This window comes from Phaeodactylum tricornutum, chromosome 32 (assembly GCF_000150955.2).
Source record: "Phaeodactylum tricornutum CCAP 1055/1 chromosome 32, whole genome shotgun sequence".
Lineage (NCBI taxonomy): Eukaryota > Bacillariophyta > Bacillariophyceae > Surirellales > Neidiaceae > Phaeodactylum > Phaeodactylum tricornutum.
In genome coordinates this window covers 129,070-156,323 of record NC_011700.1, presented here as the reverse complement: position 1 = coordinate 156,323, position 27,254 = coordinate 129,070, and the positions used below count along the sequence as shown (strand labels likewise).

The window sequence follows — 27,254 nt, the reverse complement described above, 5'->3', positions numbered from 1 at the left end:
TATGAACACTCCAACCGCCGTTCACCGTGTTGACGTCTTGAGGACGGACATCACTAGGAGACATGTCGCATGGTACTATATCGTGACAAGGTTGCCGTGCAGCCGTCATCGCACAGTTGTCCGATGGAGAGGAGCGGATGGGAAGCGAGCCCAGGAAAAATGTGGGCTTGGCAGGCTGCGGGGGAGAAACCAGGAAGGGCCAGGGTGGCAATGTGGCTCGAGCGAAGGACGGCGCCGTTCGGGACACGGACGGCTAGGCTGGGGTTGGCTGGGTGCTTATTGGTGTGGGGGCAGTTGTCCGTGATGTAGTGGCCGGTGCAGCCGGTGTCAGCAATGGCTGAGGTATGTGTACTATTCGGGGAGGGGACTACAGACAAGTTAAGACTTGTAATATGATTTAAATAATCATTATAAATTGTTGGCGTAGCCGTCCCTCTTTCCTATTTGGGGGGTTTGGGGGCGGTCCAAATCTTGGTGGATCCGCCGAGAGTGTTGGTGGCGGTCGCGTCGTCGCGATGGCCAGGGGCCTTGTTCTTGCACGTGGCGCTCGTATGGCGTCGGTTCTTGCTGGTCCCATGGGTCCAGCAATAGGTCATATCCGGAGAGGAGACGGAAGTCTGTGACACAGAGAGCGCGGAGAAGGGAAGGCTGAGGGTGTCGGAAACCGTGGCTGGAGTCAGAGAGGGGGTTGCAGCGAGAACGTTGGCATAGCCGAGGGAACCAGTGGTGGCCGTAAGGCGCCGGTCGTCGTCGGCAAGGGAAAAGTGCTGCTGAAAGTTGGCAAGGGTGTGAGAAGCAAGGGGTAATTTGCGCCATTCTTTGCAGTCGAGGAGGAGCAGGCCAGAGTGCGCGATGACTTCATAGCCGGCTCGTACGGCGGCAGCTTCGGAGATGGGGTCGTTACCGTCGACGGAGAAGGCGATGGCCTCGTCGAGCTGGAGAAAAACGGATTCAATCGGTTCTGTTGTATTCCACGGGGTGAACATTGACTGGAAATTTTTCTGGAGCTCAGCGGGCTTGATTGTACCGTATTTGGTCCAGAGGTGCGAAAGCAAGTCAAGGCACGTGACGTTGCTGAACTCGAACATGGGATGCGCGAGGGCGCGTACGTAGATGCGGGGAATCGCATCGAGAAGCTGTTGGCGGAGAGCGTTGTTAACAGCGACATAAAGGTTGTAAATGTCAGCGTCGCGTTGGTGAACGCGGTTATTCTCGGTGATTTGGGGTTGCGTGGCGCCGGGGGGCGGATTGGCAGGGGGAGCGACGGGAATGACGAACGGGACGTCGCTGATGTCGGCGTACGCGAGAGCGGTGAGGGTTAAGGCCATGTGGCCGTGGGCGCCGCCACCGTTGAGCGTGGGGATGGCGGCTGCGTTGGTCATGAGCTGACGTTGGGCATGTTTGATGGTCGCGTAAGTCGGTGGGACGGTGAGGGTGGCAATCGGATCCAGGACTTTGTGAGGAAAGTCGCTCAGTTTGAAGTGAGCAGAGGTCGACATCGGGACCGAAGAGATGGCGGATGGGCGGTAGGGCAGGGCTGGGAGCGTAAAGACGGTGGGGTTGCTTCGTAGTTCTATTGAAGAACACAAAACGACGATGAAGATCACAGTTGAGGAAAACGATGAACTACGAAGATTATGAGTCTACATTGTACTCTTGGATATTCGTAGGGACTGTGGGGCTGTGATTCGTTGTGTGTGGGACGGAAGCGACTTGGCGTTTAGCAGTAGGCGATTGAACTTCTGGTGAGACGTTGTCCTTACTAGGAGTTGGATCAACACGCGTGGCCCTCGAAAATGATATCTGTGGGTGATATATCACTGCAGGATTGGCGCTCGCTAGAGCCAGCGACGAACACAGCCAAAAGGCGTGCGCCTACCGGTGGGAATACACTCAACACACAAAGTCGTCTCCATTTCCTCTCGCTTGGCTTCCCATTGTTTTGGTTCACATAGACAGGTAGGTAGACAGGCAGGCAGACATCTATCTTCCTTGCGTACCACCCATGGGGGATCCTCCACAACCCAATGTGGAAGACATCCTCCGTCGGTTGCTGCAGATAGCACTACAGTCGTCGTCCGGTATGGCAAGCTCTGCATCGCCGTCCGAGGCGCTGGCGCCCCTCCACACGACCCGATCCGTTGAGGAAGCGCTGTTGCGTCTGCTCGTGGGGTCCAGTCGCGACGCAGGACCAGATCAGCAAGCGAGACAACCAGCGCACCGGGCCCAACCACTCCTACCACCGCCCCCGAACTCTCTCTCCGGCGACCAGTCCACGGCGGGTACCAGTGCGCACGCGAACGCTTTCCCGCAGGATCCCATATCCAACGCTCTCGCACAGCTCCAAGCCTTGTCCAATCCGTCTAGACAATCGGGCTATTATCCGGAGTACGCCTCGCTGAGTCACGCATCGCAGGATCTGTTGCAGCTGCTCGCACTCCACCGCCAACAAACGCTCCAACAACAACAGCAGTATCTGCAAACGTCGCTACAAAGCACGGCCGCCGCGTTGCAGTACGTTGCCTTGAATAGCCAAGCTCAAGCACAACAAATTCTGTCCGAAAATTCACAGCGTATTCCACTCCCCGCCCTGCCTACTTCGCCAGTTTCTAGCTCGGCGTGGGCCAGCGGGGTCGCCAGGTCCTCGACACTCCCGATGGCACCCTTTGCGACCTTGCCGGCACAAGCTTCTGCCGGACGGAATCCATCTTCAAAATCCTCACCTCGTCCACAATCTCATCGAGACGCGGACGGGCCCGAACCCTTTCCACAAAAGCTCTTTCGCCTTTTGAACGAAGCCGAACGCTTAGGGTTCGACCACATTATATCATTCATGCCATCGGGGAAATCGTTTTGTATACATCAACCACACCAGTTCATCAAAGAAGTCGCACCTAATTACTTTCGACATTCCAAGCTCAGTTCCTTTACCCGGCAGTTACAGTTGTACCATTTCTCGCGCACGGTTGAGGGTGCCAGTGTGGACTGTTATGTCCACATCGACTTTCAAAAGGGGCATCCGGAGCTGCTGTATAAGATTCGTCGAGCCAGCGTGTCCAAAAAGTAGTACTGCATCGGGAAAAACGTGCCTTTTTGTATGGGGATACACGGGCACTCACTTCTTTTTGTTCGGTGGTAGATGCGCAACCTGCGGCAACCGGGCGCCGGTGTACAATTGATACTCACAGTCAGCTCACCTGCGACTCAGTCCAAAAATGGAAGCTGTGCTCCGTGACTTTTTGAACGCTCATTCAACGGAATACGAGCAAGTCTTTGTATACAACAAGTATACATTGGTTTGCTTCTTCTAAACACACTTGAGATCGCAATGCTCGGTCCGGTTATTACGAAAACGACACCCGGGTGCCGTTTTTCGATAGCTTGCCAACTAGCCCCATATCGCACAATACCAGTTCCGTTTGGGAAAAGTTGTCTGTAGACTTGTTAGAAGTGATCGCGGTGTATAGCTCTATTGCGGCAGGGGATCAGGTAGGTAGAGTTTACGTTCGGGTAGCCAAGCAACCGATGGAGCTTCTTCAGATTTGTCACCAAAACAGGATGTTTCAGAAAGCGCAGAACAGAAGCATTTCTTCTTTTGTCATTCAGACATACTCGTTTATCAGATCCATTTTAGTGTGATAAGTAAGCGTTTGTCGCCGCAAGCTTGCGCAATCTGCTTTCTGCCATTTTCAGAACGAAACGGCGTACGTTGCGTTTTTCGTTTACGCGAACCGGAAACGAAGCCCCGTACATTAGTCTTTTTGGCTCACGGTGGGAAGCCCATCCTCACGAATTAAACGGTGCAACACCCATTCTCACTGCCACGGCATCCTTCAGCGCCATTGATGAAGAGGCAAACCAGTTAAGTTTGGAGCTGCAGAGGTCAAAGCATTCAACATGTTGCAGATGACAATTCGATCAGCGTTCGGATCGAAAATACTGAAATCCCCAAAGCGACTTCCGTGCTCTGATCCGGTCATGCTAGCCCGTGCTCGTGGTCGATTGTGGTTTAGTTTCATAGCGGGCAGCTCTTGTCGTTGAACATTGGACACTGCATACCTTGTCATCCTACTTGAAAACCCACAATAACGAATCGCGACCACAAACTTCTCCAAATTAGCGTCGTAACAAGGATCCATCGTGAGGAAAAACCGTCTTGAAGACACCCCGACAAAGCCCTGCTCTCCCATTTTTTGCTTACTTTATAAAACGAATCCGTTATTTAAAGCTGATGCTGCTCCGAACTGGAATCCATAAATCTATGGGCGCCGATTGGACAAGAAATCTTCCACCGAACGCAGCCTGCGTTGAAAAACAGACTCGCTTTCTCGATAGACATCTCGTCAATTTCCGGTGGACTAAACATGCTTGAATTCGCTTGGGGTGGGAGTGGAGAAATGGTAGGGGGGGGGGGGGGGGGGCAGATGGATCGATTGTTCCAATTTTCGTGGTTGATGTTTCACAGGGGCTTCCATTTCAAGAGTGAATTGTTTGTCGTTCAATGCGATTGTCGATCAGGTTGGTCGTCTTTCGAAATTGAGTATGCCCGTCCTTTTTGCATTACCGGAGCGTCCTAGAATTGAGTACATGAATGTGCCTCACTGGTTTCTGCACCCGAAGTACCCTATTGTTTGTGAAGTAATGCCCACATCCACGGATGCTGTGATAGTATCTTCATTTGCTTCCAACAATCTATCTTCGACCCTTAACCAGATCGCTAAAAACTGCTTATCTCAAGGTAAACAATATCAGGAGAAGAAAAGTTATTTCGAGATGGGCAGTGTGGTGAGACTAGCCAGATCGTGAACACGCTTTCGGAGTTCTTGCTGTCCAAGTCAAACATCGCTGAAACAGCTATGAAAAATTAGTAAGTTCTGGCCAGGTTGTAGCGATGATGTTGCCAAGATTAGTACAGGCAGAGTTGAAGCTGTGATAGTTCTCGGAAGAGTTCGCTCCTGCAATGATACGCCGAAGCCACCGTTCTTCTGTCGTTCCCCACAAGGCTGACATTGCCGATCTCGTGAAAACAAGAACTGAAGGCCGAAAGCAAACTCCTCCGTGTTACCTCTACAACCATGTTCAATATAGCTTGGATGCCAAATAGTGGCAAACCTTGCTAAATCGAAGGCCGTTTGTCGCAAAATCAGGGGACGAATGAATTTATTCCATGGCCGCAGCTAGCTTTCCGTCGAAGATCGCATAAAAGACCCCGTGAAAGCACGATACTCAAGACGCGAACTATACGACCAATTCCAGTACCGTACAGGTGAACAGTCCTTGTTTTCAATTCTTTTATTGGAGAACGCAACTAACCAGCGTAATTGGAGTGATGTCATCTGGATTACTTTGGATTTCTCAGAAACGTCGCACTGACATCACTTCGCACATATATTTCGTACTTATATCAGAGGGGAATAGTCTGTTATTCGTATAATTGCCGAGTTCTGCACACTGTCTCTCTAGCCGCGGCTATAGAGATATGATCAGTCTATATCTCTCAGCGATCACTTAGCCAAAGCGGGTTCATTTGCCTAGCCAACTTGCTCAGATAGGGCAGCTCAGAAGAAGATTTTCCCCTTGTTTTTGGAACCGACAAATTTACCGCTAATTCACCTCTCTACCAACTGTGAATGCTAAAGCTCTACGAGAAAATCTGTAAAAAAAATTCGGATACAGCCATTTTTTTAATCGAATCTCGTTCAAATGATGCACATCAAGCGGTGCTCTTTTCGAAATTCAGAAGTAACATTGCTCACAAGTTTCGTCATCTACTAGACAGTACAGATACAAATTTTTGCCGTGGACCTACAGACCCAATAGTGCAACGAGTGACAGAAGTTGTGCTTGTGACGCTTGTTTAAAAAATTGAGGACTATGTAGTTTACTTAAATACGTCAAATGTTTCTGTTGAAGCGGTATTTCATATGTGGAACCAAAATGAGTTTATAAAAACTTCCTGCTTTGCCGGATTCCGGTGTCTTAGTTACGGATTCTATGATGATCTACTTTAGTGCATTTCAGAAAACGACAAATAAAATCGTTAATTGGAGCTCATGATCGCACAGAAAAAAACAAAATGACGACTGCGATTCGGCATCTGGTTACATCCATCTGGTGAAAGGAGCTGGGTCACCACAATCTCAGACGAAAGCACAAGAATGGTTGCTGCGTTTCCTGTTTCGTTCACCACACTAGATAGAAAAAAGCGATGTCCAAGCCTTGATTGGGGCCATGAGCGACGAAGATTCCGCTCACAGCAACGAACAAGAGCTCAGAAGGTTACTTAGTGAACGCCTCGCTGCACTTGCTTCGGCTTCCCAGAGAGAAAGTGCGATTAACCAGCCCCAAAACCTTCTAGCTCCCGCTCTTCTCGTACGTCACTCTCAAGTCCAAGACGTGCCAATTGAAAACCCAATTCAGTCATACATGGAGGAGCTCAAGAGGGTCCATCTTGCAGCGGCGGCGGGAAGCCTCGAAAATGCGCTTCGAATTTTGCTGTCTACGTTGGCAAATACAGCGTCCAGACTGCATCCTCCTCCCCACGGTCAGAGCACGACTAGCAACAGCAGCAAGACGCCTTCAGAAGGAGTTGCCCGACAACCTTTCGTATCGGAGGAAAACGAGGCACCGAATCCAAATGTTTCCGTTGAAAAATTCTTGGCCATACTGCAAGGAAGGCCGGTCCTTGATGGTGCTACTCCGGTGCAAGATGCATCAAAGAATCTACAAGCCTTTCAGCAACTTCAATCTCGGCTTCTTTTACAATCCCTTGTCGAGATAAATCATCAGCAGCAGCTTTGTAAGAAATTACCAGCTAATCCGAAACCAGACCTTGGAAACGAGGCTAGAGAACTAGTTGCCGCAAACTTCCTAGTCGGGATGAGGGATAAACTCGAAAGTGATATGGATGCCAGCGGAAGAGCTGGTATATCTCATATTTCAAGAGCGTCCGTAGGTTTTGACGAAAGGGTGGCAGCAGCAGACAAACGCAAAGCGGGTATCCAATCCCTGTCCAGAACAGCAACAACGGTCAGTTCCGTTGCGGTAAAGCCCAAGTCCGGTTCCTTAGCTGTCCCAACGGTACCAAGCGAAGAGTTCAGTCGATCCTTTTCAGGAACAGGTTCAAGCTCATCAGATTTGTGCGCGATAGAGCGAAGTAAAGCTCAGGAGGGTCGTGAACCGTTTCCACAAAAGCTGTACCGTTTGTTAGAAGAAGTAGCTGACCTCGGCAACGAAGACGTTGTGTCCTGGATGCCTGGTGGATTATCGTTCCGGATACATAAGCAAAGAGCATTTGTGCGAGATATTGCCCCAAAGTACTTTCGACACACCAAGATGAGTTCGTTTATGCGACAACTGCAAATGTACAGCTTTCACCGCATATGCGAAGGCGGTATCGTGGATATATACATGCATCCTAACTTTAAGCGCGGATTCCCGGAATTCCTCCCCCGAATACGAAGGGCTGGGGCACCAGCATTGAAAGGCAAGTAAATCGGCGAATCGATGCGATGCTTTAGCAGTAGTGAGTGATAGACGCCACTTCAGTATCGTCGTTTTCTCCATCGATAAACTTGTGGAACACAAGTTAACCTATGAGTAAAAAGGCCCAATTGCTCACAAATTTAAAGCAATGGAAAGTAGAGACATACAAAGTCTCATGGAGACAAGGATTGTTTGCTTGCTTACTCTTTCTGCATGTTTTGCAATCCACCCTTTCGCCTTCAAGGCTAGGCGGTCCATTTCAGCTGGTCGGTCCTCATTGTGCACCCAAAGTATATTGATGGACGGTCTACTGGTGGCGCATTGCAAAGTAGAGATTGCACGAGAGCTCTGTACCTTCGTCTTCATTCGCAACAATGGCTTTAACCGGCGGAACATTGCGATGAAGCAAACTTCATCTTTCCGCTTTTCTTCGCTTTTCTGGGTTGAAAACCCGTTTACTTAAGACACCGATTGCAAGTTGTATACTAAAACGCTCGCACAACTACGTCATATACAATGATGTCAGAGGTTATTTGTTTTAGAGAGAGTTCGCCTGTTAGAAAGCTCGCCAATGTAAGTGTAATTAGGTCTCTAGCTTTGTTGGACAGCCCTTTATATGAATCTATTCTGCAAGGTCGGTCCGATGCAGAATATACGTGCGGTAAAAATTATTCCAATATCCTTTGGAGCCAGAGCGGTCAATTGGTGCACTCGACGGCTCCGCCTCACAAGAAACTTCGGGTGTGGTGGCAGTCTTTTTCTCTCGAGAACTTCCTGTCAATTCGATGACCTTATTCCGTGCACAATATAACCACAGAATTCGAGTTCTCTTCCTTACAAATAATTAGCTCTATTGGTGGAATGAGCACCATACACGGTGAGTGCTCAATGATGGTATCATCATATTTCCTGAATACTACGAAACTTGTACTCATCTGTCAAATGTACTCCGGAGCGCTTTCATGGAGGTGCACATAAACCGTAGGGGGTTTGTGGTTAGTGCGCTTGTTACCTTGCAGCCTTGGATGCTTGTAGAATTCATTTTTTTAAAGAGCCAAATTTTTCATTTAATGTTAGATTAGTTTATCTGAAAGACAGCGCTTGCAGTAGTTTCGTCTTCCAGCGTGTCTAGCTAGGCCCCGCCAATTGTCCAGTAATGATGCCACTGGTGACTCCATTTCTAATGGCTAGAATGCGAGAATCACACTGGATTGAACACGCTTTATATTCCATACAACATTCCATTCTGAAAACTAAACTGAATTTGCATGGGGCAAAGGGAAGGGTAAAATACCTGAAAGCAAAAATCAACGCTACTATTTCACAGTCAGTCAAACATCATACGATCTACAAGCGATGAAGAAAGTCGCAAAATGATCTTGACAAAGCTACGAAGACAAGATGGGCTCTTCAAAATCTACATTTCGAACTCCCGGTAACAATTAACTGTAAAGAGGAAGTGTTGCTCCCGGATGTTTTTGCGGTACCCAATGTGTCTCTAGATAAAATGTCCTTCGAATAGATTGTGCTGAATGGAGTGTCGGACAGTGAATAAGACCGAAACCTTTTTACTTACAGTGTTAATTTTTAAGAGAAAATTCGCTTGAGGGGATGCGGAAAAGTGGAAAACTTCTTTAAAGGGGACAGAACGTAATCATTCTAAGTAGCTTCATTTGACGCAAGTACTATACTAAGTATTCAATCCATTTAAGCTAAACACCGCGTCGTTGCCTAAGATGCCGACCGTTGCCGGTCAATTACCCAACGGCAGGTACTTACTGTCTCTTTAACCTCTTTCAACAACTATGGAAAGGGCGATGGCTTCAGTTTCCAAACCGTAGGATCCGCAAAAAGGCTGCTGAGCAATCCAATCAGCTCCGTATGGTAGGTTTAATCTATTGTTCGCTTCCCTTCAGGGTTCTCTTGTTCTTATTTCTCTCTTTAAAAAGGAAAAATCTGCCAACAAACGTACAGCCCAGACAGGGCATATGCACTTCCAGCCCAAATGACTGCAATGAGCCGGAACATAGAAGTCCCTAAGCGTCATCTGTCGATTTCCACAACTGTTTGCGGTTCAATCCACTTGCACGCAACGTTTGGGGAAACAATCCGGCCCCCTGCAGACGTTTGCTGCCGAAACAACTTGTTTCCTTTGTGGTGTGGCACCGCAGCATCTCTTCTCGGACGCCAAGTAATAAGTATCTTGGCATGAACCTTCTGCATCCGTGACGAAATCATGACCTTGAGTTTAATACTTAACAAAATGCCGGTTCCAAGTAAAGCTACTTATATTGAACACGTTCTGTTCCCTTCTAGAAGTTTTTCACTTTTTCCCATCCCTTCAGCGAATTTTCTCTGTCTGTGACTGTGAGTTCGAATTTGGCAGGACGGAAGACTGTTTCGGGGAGAACGAGTCGCGCAGTGGTCCCTATTTGCTTTCCTCAGCCTTCTGAAATATAACGTCTTACTGAAACACTACTAAAAATATTGATCTATCAACGATGAAGGCAAAATTGCACTGCAAGACTCAACGGGGCAAAAAGGACGAGTCGAGTCTACAGAAACGGAAGAGCACAATGGTGGCGGAACAGTCTTCACAGGTTATCGAACGACTTGGACCACTGTTCAGTTCATAGAGTATCTCGCATTCTTTCTTGGTATCCCCCCACCCAATCCAATTTCTTTCCGATTATCAATAGCGCCATGGGGAACAAGATTAGCCTAGAGGAAGAGCTCGTAAACTTGCGGATTACGAGCAAGCAAATGCATCGGTCGTCCAAAAAATGTGAGAAGAACGAAAAGGCAGCTTTGGAAAAGCTTAAAAAGGTAAGACAAAGGAAATCCACCAAAAGCTTGATTCAGCCTGCAGCCTTTCCTTATCAATGGGACTGACGCTAGGTCGACTCTTCGAACAGGCGATCCAACAAGGAAATTCCGAAGGAGCTCGGATTTACGGTCAAGACGCCATTCGCGAAAAGAACCAATCTCTTAATCATTTGCGGATGGCATCGCGCTTGGACGCTTGCTGTTCACGAATCGAAACAGCAGTCCGTATGAATGCAGTTTCGGATAGCATGAAAGGCGTTGTAAAAGGAATGGGCAGGTCCATGGCGAGTATGGATATTGAGAAACTCAGCTCCACGATGGATAAATTTGAGCAGCAGTTTGAAGATCTTGATGTCAAGACGCAGTACATGGAGGGTGCTATGAACGCTACTACAGCGACATCGACACCTGCGGAACAAGTCGATGAACTTATTGGGCGAGTGGCGGATGAGAATAATCTCGAATTGGGAGAAGCGTTCTCTGAAGCAGGTCCGATTGCAAAAAAGACGCCCCAGGTGCAGGAGCCTGCAAAGTCCGAATCGAATGATCTGGAAGCCCGACTGGCCAATTTACGCAATTAGATACACGCACTCTCTAGCGAGTATCTTATTGCTTTTCTTTAAAACTAGAACGAATCTCGACATCTTTTTAGCAACATCTTGTAAATGCGGGTCTACAGAGGACTAGAGTGGTAGTTTTGAATGCTAGACTTACAAATAATGGCACACCAATACCATGGAGTTCTCCTATCATTCCAACATATGCGTCGCTCGAAGAATGAATTGACAACAGAGGTATTGATTAAGTAGACCCACATTGCGCACTATCTGGTACAAGATCTCAACATTGCAGCCTAATGTCGTGCACTTTCCGAAATGAAGGCGCAGAGACAAATATAGTCTACACATGGACACTTCCAGAGAAAGGTAAAACTAGCCCACCGGGAGTGTGAGCAGGTCATGGTCGAATTTCCATGAAACATTCTGTTTCTGCTCGCGAACATAATTCAAAAGGCCACGGTAGTACCCGCCCGGAATCAAATGATCATCGACCAAGTGCCGAACCACTTCCAACTCTTGAAAGAAGTAACAGCTGGTGTATGCTCCTTGCCAGGAAGTTCCATCACGGTATAAGTGGACACAGTTTCCGGGAGGAATGAGTTCGGATTCTTTTTCGGTCGCTTTAGGCAAGTTCTTCAAGCCCGGAGAAACCTTTTGATCAAGCCAAGTGATGAGTATCTGTCGAATGTCACGCGAGCACTCATTGATCCAATCGGTATTCATCTTGAATTTTAAGAAGTAATCGCTCAAAAAACCAACGGTTTGATCAAAGTCTTGCAAGAAGGCATCGGTCCAGTTAAAACGGACGACTCGTAGCCAAGCGTTGGCAATGGACGCACCCGACATGCGGGGCACGGCATCGGCATCGTTAATGACGGTCTTAACAATTGGTTTGTACTTGCGGGATAGTTCCGCTGAGACCAAGGAGGGCGTACCAAAGCCCAATGCGTGGGGCTGAACCCATCCGTCTTGCGTTTCGAACAACTCAATGGCCATTAAGGCCGCCGTTCCGCCTCCTAGAGAATGTCCGACCAACCATAGATTCATTCTATCCCGTTGAGAATCTTTTAACAATTGTTGCAAATCGTCCGTGTATGTTTTCAGCATCCATTGGGTTGATTTGAGTATACCGTCGTGTGCCTTACCATTCCGATGCTTCGCGGCGGCTAACATGGCGTCGGACAAGAAGTCACCTATTTCTTTGGTGCCGCGGATCGTGAGGACGACTTCGAGCGGTTCGGGACGAAAGAAGAAGGGCAAGTACTGATGAATGAGCCATTTCCACTCAGGCGTCAGGAAGGATTTTGTGGTTGTCTGGGAGGGGCTGGCGATCTTACGGACGGCCAAAAAGTGGGCCGGTTGGTTGGGTTGACTGGAGGTGGTGCAGTTGCGTAGGACAAAGGCGCCGTTATGGAAGCTCCGCAGATATTCCTGAATGAGGTGACAGTCGTCCACGTAAGCGAGATGGGAGAGAAAGAGTCCATCGCCCAGTTGTACGGCCTCGCTGACGGGCAGTGGCGTCATAAATCGATGCTGGCGTCGTTTCCAAACAGGATTCTTGACGGATTCTTCGTGCTGTAGAAAATAGGTGAGTTGCAGTAGATTGAAACGCTCCCAAAGTTCGTTCTGCATGTCTCCAAAGGTTTTCTGCATTTGTTCCTGCATGGCGATGATGCTTTGCTGGAACAATTTGAAGATTTGTTGGCGAGTTTGTGCTTGCCCGGGAGAACTAAAGGTGTTCACAATTTGGTTGACGAATTTCTGACTCTCGTCGTGTACCTTGTCGTAATTGTTGTTGCTGTTGTCGTTCGGAAACACACTCAGAGATGGTGTCGATCGAAAGAGGGAAGCGAGCTTCCGAAAGAGATCGGAATCTTCCGATTCGTGGGAACCGGCAAGGCGATCAAAGGGATCATCGGAAGGATCGGGATTGTCGAATAGTTGCGAAAAGAACGGAACGGACGACCCGAGATTGAGCCAGGCATAGTCGTTGGGAATGGCAGTACTGGGGGTGGGCGTCGTTCTTGTTGAGGTCGTCGTGGGATCCGACCCGGGGGAACCCTCCTCCGAGGGAATATCCGTCCCGTAGATCGGCAGCGCGCCGTACCACAGAATGCACCATCCTACCCTCCCCCACCCGTTCCGCCACCGCTGAACCGTCATTCACTACCGAGTGGATAATACGTCGGGACTTTGGGACGAGCAAGGTTTGGTGGTAGTGTCGCGCACGCACAGTCAGCTCCACGGTTTACACTAGGTACGTGTGTTCTACCGCAGGAATCTAGGAATTTTCCCCCACGGCGCGTCCGTGAATGCAATGCCACGGAAGACGTCTACAGGTTCCTTAGCTTCCCTTTCCTTTTGGCAACGCAGTGTCTTCGAAGAGTTCAAGTGCCGCGTATAATGTGACTTGTGAATGATCCTTGCCTGACATACGAAGGGAATGTAAAGTTCTTTCTCACTGTTGGCGAAAATATGGTACGATGCAATATCAACTTTAGTCACGAGTAAAATCGGAACGGTACGAGGAGTGGGATTGACTGTGATTACGAACGGTACTCAAAGTCATTTGCCAACAACCCCTACAGTTCAACATTCGTGTAGGGTCTTGCTCGAGCGGTGGGAACGGACGCACAAGTACTGTACTAGCGAGAGCGACGGTTAGTCCGTCTCCCACCAGTACTTTACTCTCACGTGTGCCTCTCTAGCTAATGCAACTAACTGTAAACTGAAACTGTATCCTCTGACAATCTTTCATTTTCTTACTCGAGCAATCCAAGCTCTCTGCGCAGTACACTCTCTTTGCTCGAGCAATCTCCCACGTTCCGTCGTTGCTAATCTCGTTCGGCCTTGTTTTTGGAATATGTTCCTGTCTCGCTCATTCTTCTCGTTCGTCGGCGTTGTTGCCGTCGCCTCGTTATCTCCGTACGCGGCCGCGAGTGACGCCGAAGGCCTCGCGTATCTGGCTTCCAACCGGGCCCAACCCGGAGTCATCGAGTTGCCTTCCGGTTTGCAGTACAAGCCACTGGTCAATGGGACGGGCGCCTACCATCCCGGTGCCTCCACACCCTGTTCCTGTCACTACGCCGGAACCTTGCTGGATGGAAGCACCTTTGACAGTTCCTACGATCGCGACGAACCCACCACGTTCGCACCCAATCAAGTCATTGCCGGATGGACCGAAGCCATGCAGCGTATGGTGCAAGGCGACCAGTGGGAACTCTACATTCCTTCCGAACTCGCGTACGGTGAACGCGGCAGTCCACCGCGCATTCCCCCCAACGCCGTCCTCATCTTTCGTATAGAAATCTTGGAAATTCTGGGAGCCGACGTCGTGCCGGCCTTTCGGTGTGACGTCGTCTCGCGCGAAGGTTGCAATGATCAGGAAATCGCCTATTTGGACAAGATTCATGCCTGGGAGGTGGAACAGAAAACGACCGAGTTGCAACGACTCCAACGGATGGTGGACGCCAAGGTCAAACCAGAACTCAAACTATGGATGGAACGACGTATTCATTTGTTGCAGCAAATGGTGGGCCCCCCGGCGACATCGGATGACGCGGAAAACGAACTGTAAACGCCGTCAACGGCGTTACCGTGACCCTACACGGAATTGTAGTTGAACACATTTTTCCGTGTACAAGAATATTTAGACTATAGGTAATACGCATACTGTGCACTCGCTCGTTATCATGGCGGCCTTGTTCGATGTTCACCCGCAGCCCGAGAATGATTGTTGACCAGTCCCCTCGCGTATGGCCTGTAGTCCATCCCGGGGGGTCGATCTCACCCTTGTGGCGTACCGTACGGTTCTAGCGCGTTCACAATGACGTCGGTCTGGAACAATTGGTCCGCCTGATACCAAAACGACTCCAGGCTTGGGCCTCGATCTACCGCGTGTCGGCACGGCAAACGGTCGTGGCGGACGCGGAGTTCCGGCATCTCCCAATCGTTCGGTTCCAACCACGCGCATACTTGCAGTTGGCTCGACGCTACCGTCACGTTGGTGCCGGGTGCCGGACAGGAACCGTCTCGTTGTGTAACAATGTGCCAATCGGCTTGGGTTGTATCGGGGACCGTAAGGATGCGGCGGTCGTCGTCGTTCCACGCGTCGTCGTTGGTCGCACTTTCCGTCGCATCGTGGTCGGCACTATCTTGGCTTGGGACAGCTTCCGTGTTGGAGGCAACGACGGGACACACGTCGCCCAGAATAAGGTAGGTTGGTACGGTGGGGGCATTGGACGTGAAGGTGTCCACCGTCCATGTCGAACAAGCGTCGTTTGGAACGTTATTGGCGGTGTCGGTAGGGAGCGACGGGGATAGCACCGCTTGGACGGGGCCGACGGACCCCGGCACGATGCCGGTACAGTCCCAAAAGGCAACCGCCAACCTTGCTGAATTGGCAAGCTGATCCGGGACGCACGTGGCTTCGTTGGTGCGATCGCTCGTAAGGGTGCAGTTGGCGTTTTGGACGGTGCGAATGCGTACCGTTTCCGTGGCGCCACAAGAAACCCGTACGAGTGGCCGAGATGGTTCATCCAGACAGGAAGTAGCTACCGGCCAAGCCACGACGTGGGACGTTTGCGAGACGGAGAGTGCATCGTCGGTGTCGCCATCCAAACTGTCACGATCGCCGTTGGCGTCTCCGGTAGTTGTACCGTCGTTCGCCGTTATTGCAGTCGTTTGGCTGTCGGTGCGACTGTTCGTGCGGTTGGTAATCCCCAAAGTTACGCCCAGTACGAGCCCCACGATTCCCAGCAAGACCACAAGGGCGTACGTGCAGCGCTTACGGCGAGTCCGGCGTAGAGTTTTTTCGGTTACGGAATGTTGTTCCCACGGTTCCGCTGTGGCAAGGACTACCGATCCACGCTGCTTTTCTTCATCATCATCGTCATTGTGACGCGGGGTTGAGTGCGTTCCACTGGTAGTCTCCGAATGTCCGGTAGCGTCGTCCTCGTCTTCCGCCACGAGCGTCGCCGTCAGCAAAGGCATACCGGATGCGGCTATATACAACGGTGACACTGACGCGGTAGACTGACTGGCATCCGTCGTCGTCGTCGTCGACAAGGTCGTGCTACGAGTGGCGGTACCGCCTTGTGGAAAGGCTCCCGGTGTACTCTGCCGGGCACGTTGCAACTCCGTCGGGAAAGGCAGATCTTGGGCGGGTTCGGCGAACATGTCGGGTTTGTCCCGGGAACGACGAATGGACTCTTCCGGGGTTTGGTTTGCGACCGCTGTCGTCTTGCTTGTTTCCACAGAGTTGGATTCGTTGACGCTCGTTGATGGTAACGGGCGTCTTTCATCCGTCGTCTGCGGCAGGTCCGTGTTGGTGGAGATGGACGCGTTCGTCATGTCCCACGCAACAATGGTGGTGGGGATAGGTAAGGTGAGGAAACGAACGACCGTGAATGAATGATGAATGAATTGGTTGGTTGGTTTCGTTGGGTAAAGAGGCCGTCGGTTCCACCAGGGCGAGTCCAACCGGAGATGGTTGGTTGCGTGGGTTGGCTTGGATCCAATCCGCAATGGATTTGCACGAACAGTGACGCTATCACCAACAAACCAAAAAGGTCGAGGCCGCACGAGAGAATGCAAACAAAAGAGCCAAGAAACCAAAAGAAATCTCCAAGAGAGAAGAAATTTCGTACAGAGGCGGTCTCCACGAGGGAAGGAGTGTCCTATCGTGAGATGATTCTCCTCAACAGTTCCTGTTACGGTAAACCGGTGAAACCGACTGTGACGGGGAGTATCATTGACAGTGAAGGATGACATCATCTACCGCGACACGCTCCTCGGAGTAGGTACACGGTGTCATTCCAAAACAAACACGATTGCCAGTCTGCGACTCGTCGTTCCAACTCGGTCCACTGTCTGATCCGTGTCCGACACGACCCAAAATCGACCCCCCGTGAACGACTACCCCCCTCTACCTCTAGAGCAATTACTGTTCCTGTTACACTTACTGTTGTTCACTGGCTTCATGGATACTATTCACTAACCTATGGTGACTGCAGTGATGGGCCCCCATATATCCTGCCTATGTACCGGTAGACTCTAGAGTATAGAATACAACCAAGTACATTCCGGCTAGATGGTGGGATCATTCGTGTCTCCAATTATTGGCCATCATACAATATATAGTGTTTTTCTCGACGGCACGGCACCTGGATAAGCAAAAAGAGGATTGGGCGACAATGGTTGTCGGTACAGTCTGTATACGCCCGTTCCTCACGTATCCAATATCTACCAAAATTCCCGCAACCACGCACGTGCCAAACGCCGTGAAGAATCTACACTCCAGTCATGGTTGTGCTCCACAATTCTCGCCAAATCAATGGGGGACGAATGCGTCGTTCGAATTCGTTCCATACCGCCGCCCTGCTGGGACCAAGACCAATCTCGTGTCGACAGGAGACCGACGCGTGCACTACGACCAGCTCGTCTTCGTTCGCATCATTGCCGTCGTCATCGTCGTCTCCAGTATCGTCATTGTCGAATGCGTAGCACACCTGGAGCCACTCGTTCTCGGCAGCACCGGTCGCTTCCGCGTCCATCAACAGATTGCGGGCGGGGAGCTGGCACGAACCCGGTACGAAACTTTGTAGTCTCCAGCCCTCACTCGTGTCATCTCCGGTGGCGTTCTCGACTTCCACGTCACTAACATTGCTTTCGACAAGTTGTCGACGCGTATTGGTACGAAGCCGGTGGCGGACAGCGTTGATGTCGCCTTGACTGCGTCTTTCCAGACAAAAGTCACCTAATACTATATAAAGCTCGACTTCAAAGTCAGCCATAGCGGTGGCAGGAACTGTATCGGCAATGGCCGACTGGAGATTCTCGTTAAATCTGACACAGAGCCAGTCCATGTTTGCAGGAGCAGTTGTATCAACATTTCTGGTTGGGACCAAGCGCGCTCGGACTGGACCGTTGGGACGATCTTCCACTCCGGTACATTGAAACAGAACCATGGCTATCTCTCGTACATCATTGCCATTGGCACTCTCAAGGCTTTCAATGGTACCATTCATAGTTAAAGGCAGGCAAATCGCCCTGTTCGAGCCTTGATCCGATTGAATCGTACACTCTGCGATTCTTGCTTCTTGGACCGACAAAATTTCATTAGTTCCACATTGGATTTCTGCAGTTACCTTTTCGTCCATGCAACTACTTTCCCAAGCTACCAGGTGGGTGCTCTGTACGACGGGTCCTCCCGGCGCGCTAGATGGAATATTGCCGGGAATGGGTTGCTCAACGTCCTCGTTGAAGTCGTTGGTATTGGTATCGTTGAGAAGGGGGGTATTGGTATCATCCGGCACGGAAGCATTGGTGCCGTTGGGGCTCCCGAGTGCTGTTGACGAAGACGATGTTGTTGATGACCCCGATGACGTTTGTATCGTCAATGCCAGGGTCACCCCCACGGCCAGCGCGACTACCCCGGCTATCAGCAATGCTCCATACAACATGCGCCAACGTTTCGAAGAGGCTCCTCGAGAAAACGCTGCCTTCTCTGTATCGGTTCGTTGCTCCACAGGCTCGGCCACAGCCACGACCATCAGTTTGTCCGATTCTGCTTCGTTGGGCCCGGTAGTCCCTGTCGTATCACTTCGCTCGGGGGTATCTTCCACCAGAGTCGCCGCCAACAGCGGCGGTTCGCCGGCACTGGAAAAATCCTCTTCCGCCGATCCGGAACGCTGGGAACCATCGCGGGTCGGAGCGGAGTGCGGGGTCACTGGCGTCTCGCTGCTTCTCGTACTTCCCATTCCAATTTGCGGAAAAGCCCCTGGTGTACTCTGCGCAGTTCGCTGCAGTTCCGTTGGGAATGGAATATCTTGAGCGGGTTCTGCAAACATTTCATTTTTTGCCGTAGTGGCAATAGGCTTCCCATCCGTGGAGGCCTCCTGTGGTCCTTTGTCGGGCACATTTCGTAGCACCTTAGACGATTCTGGTGACGATCGTGGCTGCTTTGGCTGTTCACCACACGAAGGAGAGGAGGCGTCCGACTCCGCAGGACTATTCACTCCCGTTTCCTCGTTAGACTCCAACTCATGGTTCGAAGTTTTTGGTGAGTGGTCATTTTTTTCTTTCATATCAAGTGTTGTTCACTGTCAACATGTGATGTACCTTTCCGCGGATATAGATCTCAATTGCAGGTATACGTGGTTAAGGGGATTCACGAATGAGGACCCCTGGATAGATGGGAGAGTGAGAAAGGCCTTCTAGTGAAGATGTGGGTCATCCGTAGTTCATAACCTTTGCAGAGAACAACGACGAGAGAGACGATTGCGAAAACGTTGGCGAGTGCGTGGCTGTGAGTGATCCGAACACACGACAAGAAACACAAAGGAACAAAAACCCACGCTAACTGTAAACGATACGGCGAGTTCTGTGCAAATGGATGACGTCATTCATTTTAGAGTAGAGGTCACACTACGAGCGAGCTAGCTAGCTAGTAGTAGAGAGGAAGGACGGTGAAGGAGTTCCAGAAGGGGACCTTTAAATGTAAGAGTCATATATCAGTCTTACTTATGTCTCACTTTGTAGCTTATATTTGATTTATTGACTTACTGTAAACACGTTTTTGGGAAACACCGAAATTGGTATTTTGCAATTGTCCGCAAAGATTCAAACGGCAGCATTGTTCATACCGAAATCCGCTGTGTTGTACATTTTGTCACGACCCAGACCAATCTCTATCTTCCACAAACCGGGCACGGAGCCAATTGCAGGAAGCCAGCCTTTGCTACGACTGTGGCCCAGTTAGGTCGACAGAAAATGAATGTCAGAATGTATTCTTGTGCCGTGTTGCGGGGGTCAATTGATTGTATTCTAGTAGAGGATAGGATTGTAAATTAGGTCTTCTCAACCTTTGATATCATCAAGATGATACAAACAGTCCGGAGGTTGTGGTGTACAAACTGGATGCTGCAGACTATTGCAATTGCTGGCTGGAACAAACATCAAGGATGATTGTCACGAAAAATGTTTCTCCCTCTCATGCGTCTCACACAAAAATTGATATAGAGCAAATGGTGTTAGACATCAGCAACTGTGAGGCTATTTGCTAAAGTTCGTAGCTAGAAACAGGGATGCTGTGGAAGCCCTCCTTTTGATTTTGAAAAAGATAGAGCGGGATAGAGAGATTGTCAAGAATTCAGCATATTGCCAAAGGAAAGTGTGTGCTCTGATTGCACCACTTGTTCTGATCTGGCTTACTGGCCTCAATTCAATCTTTTCTAAAGCCCATATATTGTTGTACTCTACAAATCTCGCCAAAAGAGTTAGGTAAAAATGAGTTCATCAACTTTATTGAACATTGTCTGCTTGCTGTGGCACAGCCAATCTGGTATTGATAGGATACCGGTTTGTACATGCATCAGACTGGTAGCCATCATTGTCATCTTCCTTGTTGCCTCCATCTCCTTCTTTTTCATCATCTTTGTTGTTAGTATTGTCCTCATTGTCCAGTGCGTATCAAAGCTGGAGCTATTTTATGTTGGGAGAACGGGTCACTTCTGCGTCAACTAAAAGGTTACGGGTGGAGAGTTGGCTCACAACCAATATGAAAGTTTGTAGTAGCTAGACCTCACTTCCATTGCCTCCTTTAGAAGTCACTTTGTCCTTACCCTTGCTTCATGTAAGTTCCCGACTTGTGCAACTACGTAGCCGGTTTTGAATGGTGTTGCGGCCCCAAACACTCTCTTCCAGACAAAAGTCCCCCAAAAACTATAAGACTCTAGCCATAGCAGTGACGGTACTTAAGGACACTAGCCCCGGATTGTGTCTGATGCGGGACAAGTTCAAATTTCAGAGAATTAATGTAGCGGCGTTTGTGATGGGACCAGACGCGCTTGGACAATCCTCCATTCAGTGCAATGAAATAGAATCATTGACATCTCTAGTACAACATTGTCATTGGTACTTTCATTTTTTCGATTATGTCATTCACGGTCTGTGACAGACAAATTACCGTGTTGCAGCATTGATCCAGCGGTATCAACCCAATTTACCATTTTTCCTTCTTTGACTTTCATTTGTGCCACTTCTACGGTAGCCATCTTGTCCAAGCAATCGCGTTCCCATGCCACCATGTGAGTGCCCAGACCATCACTGTGTCCAATTCTGCTTTGTTGGCCCTCTAGTAGCCCCTGTCGTATCAATTTGCTCGGGCGCATCTTCCACCAGAGACGCCGCCAACAGCGGCACTTTGTCGGCACTTGAATTTTCTGTCAAGTGAGAGTGCTGTGAACCATTGCGGCTTGATGTAGACCGCTGGGTATTGTCCTGTACTTCCAATTCCACTTTGCTGAAAGGCTCCTCATGTGCTCTGCAAAGCTCACTGCAGTTCTGTTGGGAGTAGAATATCCGGTGCGGATTCCTCAAACACCTTATATGTTGCCGTTGCCTTAGCGGCAATAGCCTTCCCATTTGCGGAGGCTCTCTCAAAGCGGATGATTCTGTCACAAATGAACAAAAGACACACCGCTGACTTCCGCTGGATCATTAGGCTTTTTTACTATTAAAACTCACAACCTTAGATTTGCACATCTCTTAAGGCCTTATGGTTGTATTCCAGACATCTCTCCAAAAGCGTTCGGAACAAACTTGTTGATCTTTTTGTTCCACATACTCTGTACGCTAGGGCCCCGGACAATTGTGACAACAGGATACTGATTTGTGCACAGTGGCCATACCAATTTGCGTGGAATTTTTTCTGTTATTGTTGCTCTCTTCCGTGTCCGGTAAATTATACAAAGGGAGCTAGTTGCTGCCGTGAGCGCTTGGTGGTTAGGTGTTTACCAAAAGGGTGCGGCCGGAATGGGGGCACAAATTGAGCACAGAAGTGTACAAGTCCCAGTCATTGTTTTCACCTTCCTGCTATTTCCCTCTTCATTCTCCCTGCTATCCTCCTCCGCTAGATTGTTGTCAAACACAAAAATGTCGGTGTTGTTGTTACTGGATTTTGCTGTCAGCCCCAATGCTATTCCCACCACCAAGGCAATGAGTTCCGCAAGGAGCACAAGTCTGTAGTTTATGCGGGATTGTTTCCGTGGTGCGCCTGTCCGTATAGACGCCGCAGTACCTGTATAGGGTCGCTGTTTCCAAGGCGCAGCTATGGCTAGCACAACAACCTTGTTAGGCGCGTACGTGTTGGGCTGAGCTACCTGCATGCGGTCAGGCAAAGCCGTTTGTTGTTTGACGAGAGTTGCCGCCAAGAATGGAGCATTGTTGGGACAATCCGCTAGCAATAAGCTAGACAATACGGTTGAGGTGGAGGTTGAATCCCTGCGTTCCTTTCAGCCAATACCTCCCTGTGGAAAGGATCCTGCATTGCTGCACGCTATTCTGGACAGTGCAGTTGTACATACAAAACAAATTCACTGCAATCATCGAAAAAATTGTCAAGCCAACCCGTTTATCCCAGAAGTGGGTTACCAATTTTCGCTCCACACCAAGTGTATCCTGTCGGTCGCAATTATGCTGATCAATCTTTCCGCATGAATCATAGTAGACTTCAGCCACCTTTGGCTGAGGCACTTCTGGTGTTACTTGTGTGGTGGGTGCATTTGGTGCTTGGTCTTCTTGCCTCCATTGTTTTCTGATGTACAGAGAACCTGGAGTCAGCCCATATGCATTTGAAATGAAGTACCGCTGCTCCCGGTCAATCCAAACACATGCAACCATTGAAGGCTTTCCATCCTCTGTCCGTGACACCAAACCACTCCTTGCACTGTTTGGAGAGGTGATTGGTAATCTTTGAAGGTAGGCTAAGGGGAACTTCTTTGTTGCCATCTTCACAACTCCTATGAATTTCAACCCAATCCGTCTCATCTGAAGCAAAGTAGGAGTCTGCGAATACAATCCTACCATTGCAAGCCCATGGGTAGACCAGTTCCTTGAGAACAATAGTTCCATGTAAGAGCCCATTGTCATGCTCCTGCACATTTCTGTCTTCCTCTTCTGCCGCCTTAACTAGCCTTAGCCAAATCATGATGCCACTCTTTCCACACGCCACATATTGTATCTTGCATCCATTGTCTGGTTTCCGGTTGATTGCAACATACATTGGCAATCCAATGTTGATCCAATGTCCACCCTGGTCATACCAGCGGGAGATAGATTCATCTACACATATGACCTCTGTTGGTCCAAAAACTTCTGCCATGTATTTGTTGAACTCTTCAACAAAACTGTCAATCAACAACCAACAGAACTGCTTGGACAACATGGCCTGGGGATGCTCCGTTGGTTGATAACCAAAACAAAGGTAAGACCAGATGTTGTCAAAACAATCTCGCGACATTCCAGTTTTGCCAAATGCTGGTGCCAATATATATTTAGACGGTGCAATAGTAGACCACAGACTTGCCCTGCTTTCAAACTCAAACTTTGTTGACAAAATTATAACACCAAAGAACTTCAGTAGCTCAGGAAATGCTGTTGACTGCCTTCCTCTCAACATGAGGGCCATGTTTGTGTTCCTACAGAGGCTTGTGAGTGCCTTTGGGGGGAATACCAACAGGAAAACATCCAAGCGCGACATGTATTTTTGTTTGTTGCTTCCTGGATGCAGAGTTTCTCCAATGGGAGTTGTCAATGACCATTTTCGGGCTGGCATTGACGCAACCGGATCCAATATGGCTTCTGAATCATCATACCAATCAACACCATGCTTTGTTACAACTGGGATATCTGGAGAGTTGACAACTGGTGGAAGAGCAGGAGCTACAGTTGCACCACCAAGAAGCGTGCTATCAAGTGTATCAGTTGGAGGCTGGGCGGAGATTGGCGGGAAATTCACTGGTCATCCGAACCGACTCACATTTTTAAACTTTGTATCAGAGAGTGATCGTTTTCCTTCTCAAGTTCAGAATAGATTACACAGTGACTTTCCTCGTAAGTTTTACCAGAACATTGGAAAACGCTTTGTAAGGGTAAACCTCATGGAGTGAGGACACTTTATCCACAGTGGCGTCTACGAAAATTTATGCACACCATTTTACCAATTCCGACACGCCTTCCGATACTCTCCTCGTCACCATTGTCTAGCCGTATTCTCACGATGGCGATTCCAACGATTCTCACCGTGGAAGAACCAGAACGGGATCTGTACGGCCGCGTGAAGGAAAAAGCCGCAATCTCCGTCGCTAACGATCAGTGCATGGATTTGGCCACAGCAATGCGAGGAAGCGAGAAGTCTCACGTAATTCTCGTACATGGTCCATCAGGTTTGGGCAAAACTGCTTTGTTACAGCACGTCTTCGAGGAACGGATAAGGCAAGAGGGCGGCTTCTTCATATACGGAAAGTTCGACTCAGTCCCGTCGGCGAGCCCTGGCCAGCCATTGTGGACGCTTTCAGCGATTTGTGTGTACAGTGTCTTGCTTCCGAAAGACGATCGAAAATACGGAAGGCGCTTTGCGAGGAACTAGAATCAGACGTCAATCAACTTTCACATTTAATTCCCAACTTCAAGGCGCTCGTTGACGGCTTTCTTGAATCGGATGACGACACTGAGGGAAATGGAGATTGGAATGACATCCGAGCATCATTCAGGCGAAACGAATTTGGGTTTACCCGCATAAAACTCCTCTTTCAACGATTCCTCAGAGCAATTTGTCACCCCATCTCCTCCCGAATAGTTTTGTTGCTTGACGACGTGTAATGGGCAGACCAATTGAGTTTGCTTCTGATAGAGGCGCTCTTATCCGAAGGCGAGCCTGTAAGCGGGTTTCTGTTAGCTATCACATCTGATGAACCAGGACTTTTTCGACGAGCTCAGGTCAATAGAGATCTCGTAAATGCTACCAAAATTCGTATTCGCAACTTTTCCAAGAATGATTGGATCGAGATGACAAAGCAAACCTTGAAGAAAGCGAAAAGCTACATTGCAACCGAAGAATTGGATATTCTCTTCAAAAAGACTATGGGCAACCCTTTCTTGACCGTTCTTTGTGTAAAGGCAATAGACGAGGGAGGCTTGCTTAAGGAATTAGAAATTGAAGCTGACAACGGTGTAAAAGCTGGAATTTTGTCAGTGATCAAGGGCCGCCTGAGCCGATTGGCAAAGCCAGCTCAAGATGTTTTGTTTTTGGGAGCCTGCTTTGGACTGAGGTTTTGCATGGATTGGGTGGCTCCTTTTGTCACGACATATGGATCAACACGAAACGCTTCTCTGCAACCGGACGTCATGCCTTTTAATTGGGGATCGGGACGTTTGGACGACTCAGAGCATTTGTCTGAAAGTGAACTCAAGGAGACATTGAACGAAGCTATCGTTAACGGCCTGGTCACTAAACGATGCGGTATCCCTTGGTTCGAATTCACTCATCATTCGATCCGCGATGCGGCCTATGACCTTTTCAGGAATAGTTCGTGTAAGAGAGAACGAATACATTTGCCAATAGGCGAACACACGCTTCGAAAGGTGAGCTTTTCCTCTAGCTCCGAGGACGATACTATTCTATGGACAGCAGTGTCTGAATCTAGGTTCTTCTCAGCTGCATGAGGAGCGCAAGTTGATTGAACTTGCTCGTCTCAATGGAAGGGCAGCAGAAAAATCAATGCTGAAGTTAGCGTTCTTCTCGGCTGCCCAGTATGCGTCAGCTGGTTTGGAAAAGATAGGACGAGTTGGAGGATGGCAAACAGACTTTGCTGTGACCTGGGAGTTGAGCACGCATTTATGTCGAATGTACAGTTGCCTCGGTGAGCATGAAGCTTGTAAGAGAGTCGCCAACGATGTGGTGTCCCGCAGTTCGTCCATTTTTGAAAAGCTTGGTGCTTTCGAAGCTGTCATGGAGTCTTCTCGAGTTGAAGGGAATGTAGAGGAAGCATTCAACATAGGATTTGACGTCCTCAGAAGCTTGAATGAACCTTTGCCCAACAGAGTTAGCAAAGCGCTTTTAATTTGGGAAATTGTCAAGACAAAACGCATCTTGACCCGGAACCCTTTAAGGATTTGTCAGGCCTACCAAAAATGGCTGACGAAAGAGCATGTGCTACGGTTCGGTTTCTAGGATTACTATCCCTCAGCTTCTTTGCCATGGGAAACTATTTCAGCTACTTTGTGGCATCGTTGAGAATCGTCAGACTGAGCACAAAGTACGGTGTTGCTCGGGAATCTCCAAAAGCATTTGTGGTCTTCGGGAATATTCTATCCCAAACAAGTCGACACTTTAACGAAGCTAGCCAATACTTGTCCGTTGCGCTGTCTTTAGGTGAAAAGGCGGGCAAATCTGGAAGAGCGCAATCTCTTGCCGTTGGAAGTTGGATCTTGACGCCTTTGCAAGGCACCGTCTCGGAAGCAGCTGGTCAAGCTCTGTACGGATATCGGCTCGCAATGGAGTGTGGCGAGGTTGTGTGCGCGTGTACCTCAGTTCTTTCTTATTGTGGCCTCTATTTTTGGAGTGGACTTCCTATACCACCCCTAATGAAAGATCTGCCGACTTTCCTGACCATGCTAAGCGAATATAAGCAGGTACGGCATTTCAAATTCTAGCTCTGCATGGGCATCCGACCATTTTCTCACCCTTTTCTTTCAGACTGTGCACGAAGTAGGACTCTCCTCACTGATGTATTTCATTCAGACATCAACAGCGGAGGCCAATCCGACTGATTTATATGACGATACCGTATGGATGGTCAGATGTCAGAATGCAGGAGCCGCTATTCAAGTCAATACCATTTGTCTATACCGCATAATATATGCTTATTACATGCAAGATCTCAGTTCGATACGAGCTTCTCAACTAGATGCGCACCGAGCTGTAAAGGTACAATTGTCAAGAACTTTGCAAGTTGTCGTGTGCTGGCTTTTTGTGGGGCTCTCCGATTTCTTCTTAGCACAGTCTGGGTGTGGCATTGAGTTTCAACGAAGTGGCCAAAAGATTTTACGCATGATGCGTCGGTTGGTCGTCAAAGGGGACAGCAAATGCGAGCATATGTTCATGTTCCTCAGGGCAGAAAAGTACAAACTTGAATCAAAACAGAGCAATGAAGTTCTAAAATCCTACGACGAGGCCATTTCTGGAGCCGTACAGGCTGGATTTTTCAACCATGCGGCCTTGGCGAACGAGCGCGCCGCACTATACTGTTTAGCGCGTGGAAAGGAAAAGAAAGCGGCTCAATATTTCCAAGAAGCCTGGCAAGGGTACCTGAACTGGGGAGCCCATTCTAAAGTTGACCAGCTTGGGGGGTGCTACTCAGCATACATACAACAAAGTTCTAGAAAATAGATCCTACTTACTCTTCATCCAGGATTATACCTTGTAGCTTGAGCAATTGCCTTCGAGGCTGCTGCTCTCTGCGGCCTCCCAATTTCTGCTCTCCAATTCCTCTAAAAATTACCAGTGGGCTTTCTTATGGCTTTTATTGAAACATGATGTTG

General features: G+C 49.1%; 10 protein-coding genes across 10 annotated transcripts; 5 read left to right on the top strand and 5 right to left on the bottom strand.

Annotated features, from left to right (window-relative positions):
• Window positions 1–440: 440 nt before the first annotated feature.
• Window positions 441–1,499, bottom strand: PHATRDRAFT_41628 (predicted protein; the record flags this gene model as incomplete). Its single annotated transcript, XM_002185534.1, has 1 exon — window positions 441–1,499. One exon carries the CDS (start codon window positions 1,497–1,499, stop codon window positions 441–443), a length of 1,059 nt encoding a protein of 352 aa, XP_002185570.1.
• A 506-nt stretch (window positions 1,500–2,005) lies between these two features.
• On the top strand, window positions 2,006–3,067 carry PHATRDRAFT_50622 (predicted protein; the record flags this gene model as incomplete). The annotated part of the gene is made up of 1 exon (XM_002185554.1): window positions 2,006–3,067. The coding sequence occupies one exon, from the start codon at window positions 2,006–2,008 to the stop codon at window positions 3,065–3,067; it is 1,062 nt and encodes a 353-aa protein (XP_002185590.1).
• Window positions 3,068–6,166: 3,099 nt separating this feature from the next.
• On the top strand, window positions 6,167–7,845 carry PHATRDRAFT_50621 (predicted protein). Its single transcript, XM_002185553.1, has one exon. It carries the CDS (start codon window positions 6,232–6,234, stop codon window positions 7,492–7,494), a length of 1,263 nt encoding a protein of 420 aa, XP_002185589.1. The 5' UTR covers window positions 6,167–6,231; the 3' UTR covers window positions 7,495–7,845.
• A 2,211-nt stretch (window positions 7,846–10,056) lies between these two features.
• PHATRDRAFT_31375 (predicted protein) lies at window positions 10,057–10,781 on the top strand (the record flags this gene model as incomplete). The annotated part of the gene is made up of 2 exons (XM_002185552.1): window positions 10,057–10,311; window positions 10,401–10,781. Coding segments are annotated over exons 1-2 (504 nt in total), but the record flags the coding sequence as incomplete, so codon positions are not given.
• A 462-nt stretch (window positions 10,782–11,243) lies between these two features.
• Window positions 11,244–13,034, bottom strand: PHATRDRAFT_41624 (predicted protein; the record flags this gene model as incomplete). The annotated part of the gene is made up of 1 exon (XM_002185533.1): window positions 11,244–13,034. One exon carries the CDS (start codon window positions 13,032–13,034, stop codon window positions 11,244–11,246), a length of 1,791 nt encoding a protein of 596 aa, XP_002185569.1.
• A 772-nt stretch (window positions 13,035–13,806) lies between these two features.
• Window positions 13,807–14,193, top strand: PHATRDRAFT_6282 (predicted protein; the record flags this gene model as incomplete). Its single annotated transcript, XM_002185551.1, has 1 exon — window positions 13,807–14,193. A coding segment is annotated over one exon (387 nt), but the record flags the coding sequence as incomplete, so codon positions are not given.
• A 464-nt stretch (window positions 14,194–14,657) lies between these two features.
• On the bottom strand, window positions 14,658–16,233 carry PHATRDRAFT_50619 (predicted protein; the record flags this gene model as incomplete). Its single annotated transcript, XM_002185532.1, has 1 exon — window positions 14,658–16,233. Exon 1 carries the CDS (start codon window positions 16,221–16,223, stop codon window positions 14,658–14,660), a length of 1,566 nt encoding a protein of 521 aa, XP_002185568.1. The 5' UTR covers window positions 16,224–16,233.
• Window positions 16,234–17,064: 831 nt separating this feature from the next.
• PHATRDRAFT_50618 (predicted protein) lies at window positions 17,065–19,117 on the bottom strand. The gene has a single exon (XM_002185531.1). The coding sequence runs from the start codon at window positions 18,956–18,958 to the stop codon at window positions 17,162–17,164; it is 1,797 nt and encodes a 598-aa protein (XP_002185567.1). The 5' UTR covers window positions 18,959–19,117; the 3' UTR covers window positions 17,065–17,161.
• A 2,547-nt stretch (window positions 19,118–21,664) lies between these two features.
• On the bottom strand, window positions 21,665–23,097 carry PHATRDRAFT_41620 (predicted protein; the record flags this gene model as incomplete). Its single annotated transcript, XM_002185530.1, has 3 exons — window positions 21,665–22,121; window positions 22,177–22,599; window positions 22,934–23,097. The coding sequence occupies 3 exons, from the start codon at window positions 23,095–23,097 to the stop codon at window positions 21,665–21,667; spliced, it is 1,044 nt and encodes a 347-aa protein (XP_002185566.1).
• Window positions 23,098–23,931: 834 nt separating this feature from the next.
• On the top strand, window positions 23,932–27,102 carry PHATRDRAFT_50617 (predicted protein; the record flags this gene model as incomplete). Its single annotated transcript, XM_002185550.1, has 5 exons — window positions 23,932–24,235; window positions 24,541–25,295; window positions 25,342–25,876; window positions 26,053–26,345; window positions 26,410–27,102. 5 exons carry the CDS (start codon window positions 23,932–23,934, stop codon window positions 27,100–27,102), a joined length of 2,580 nt encoding a protein of 859 aa, XP_002185586.1.
• Between the last annotated feature and the right edge of the window lie 152 nt (window positions 27,103–27,254).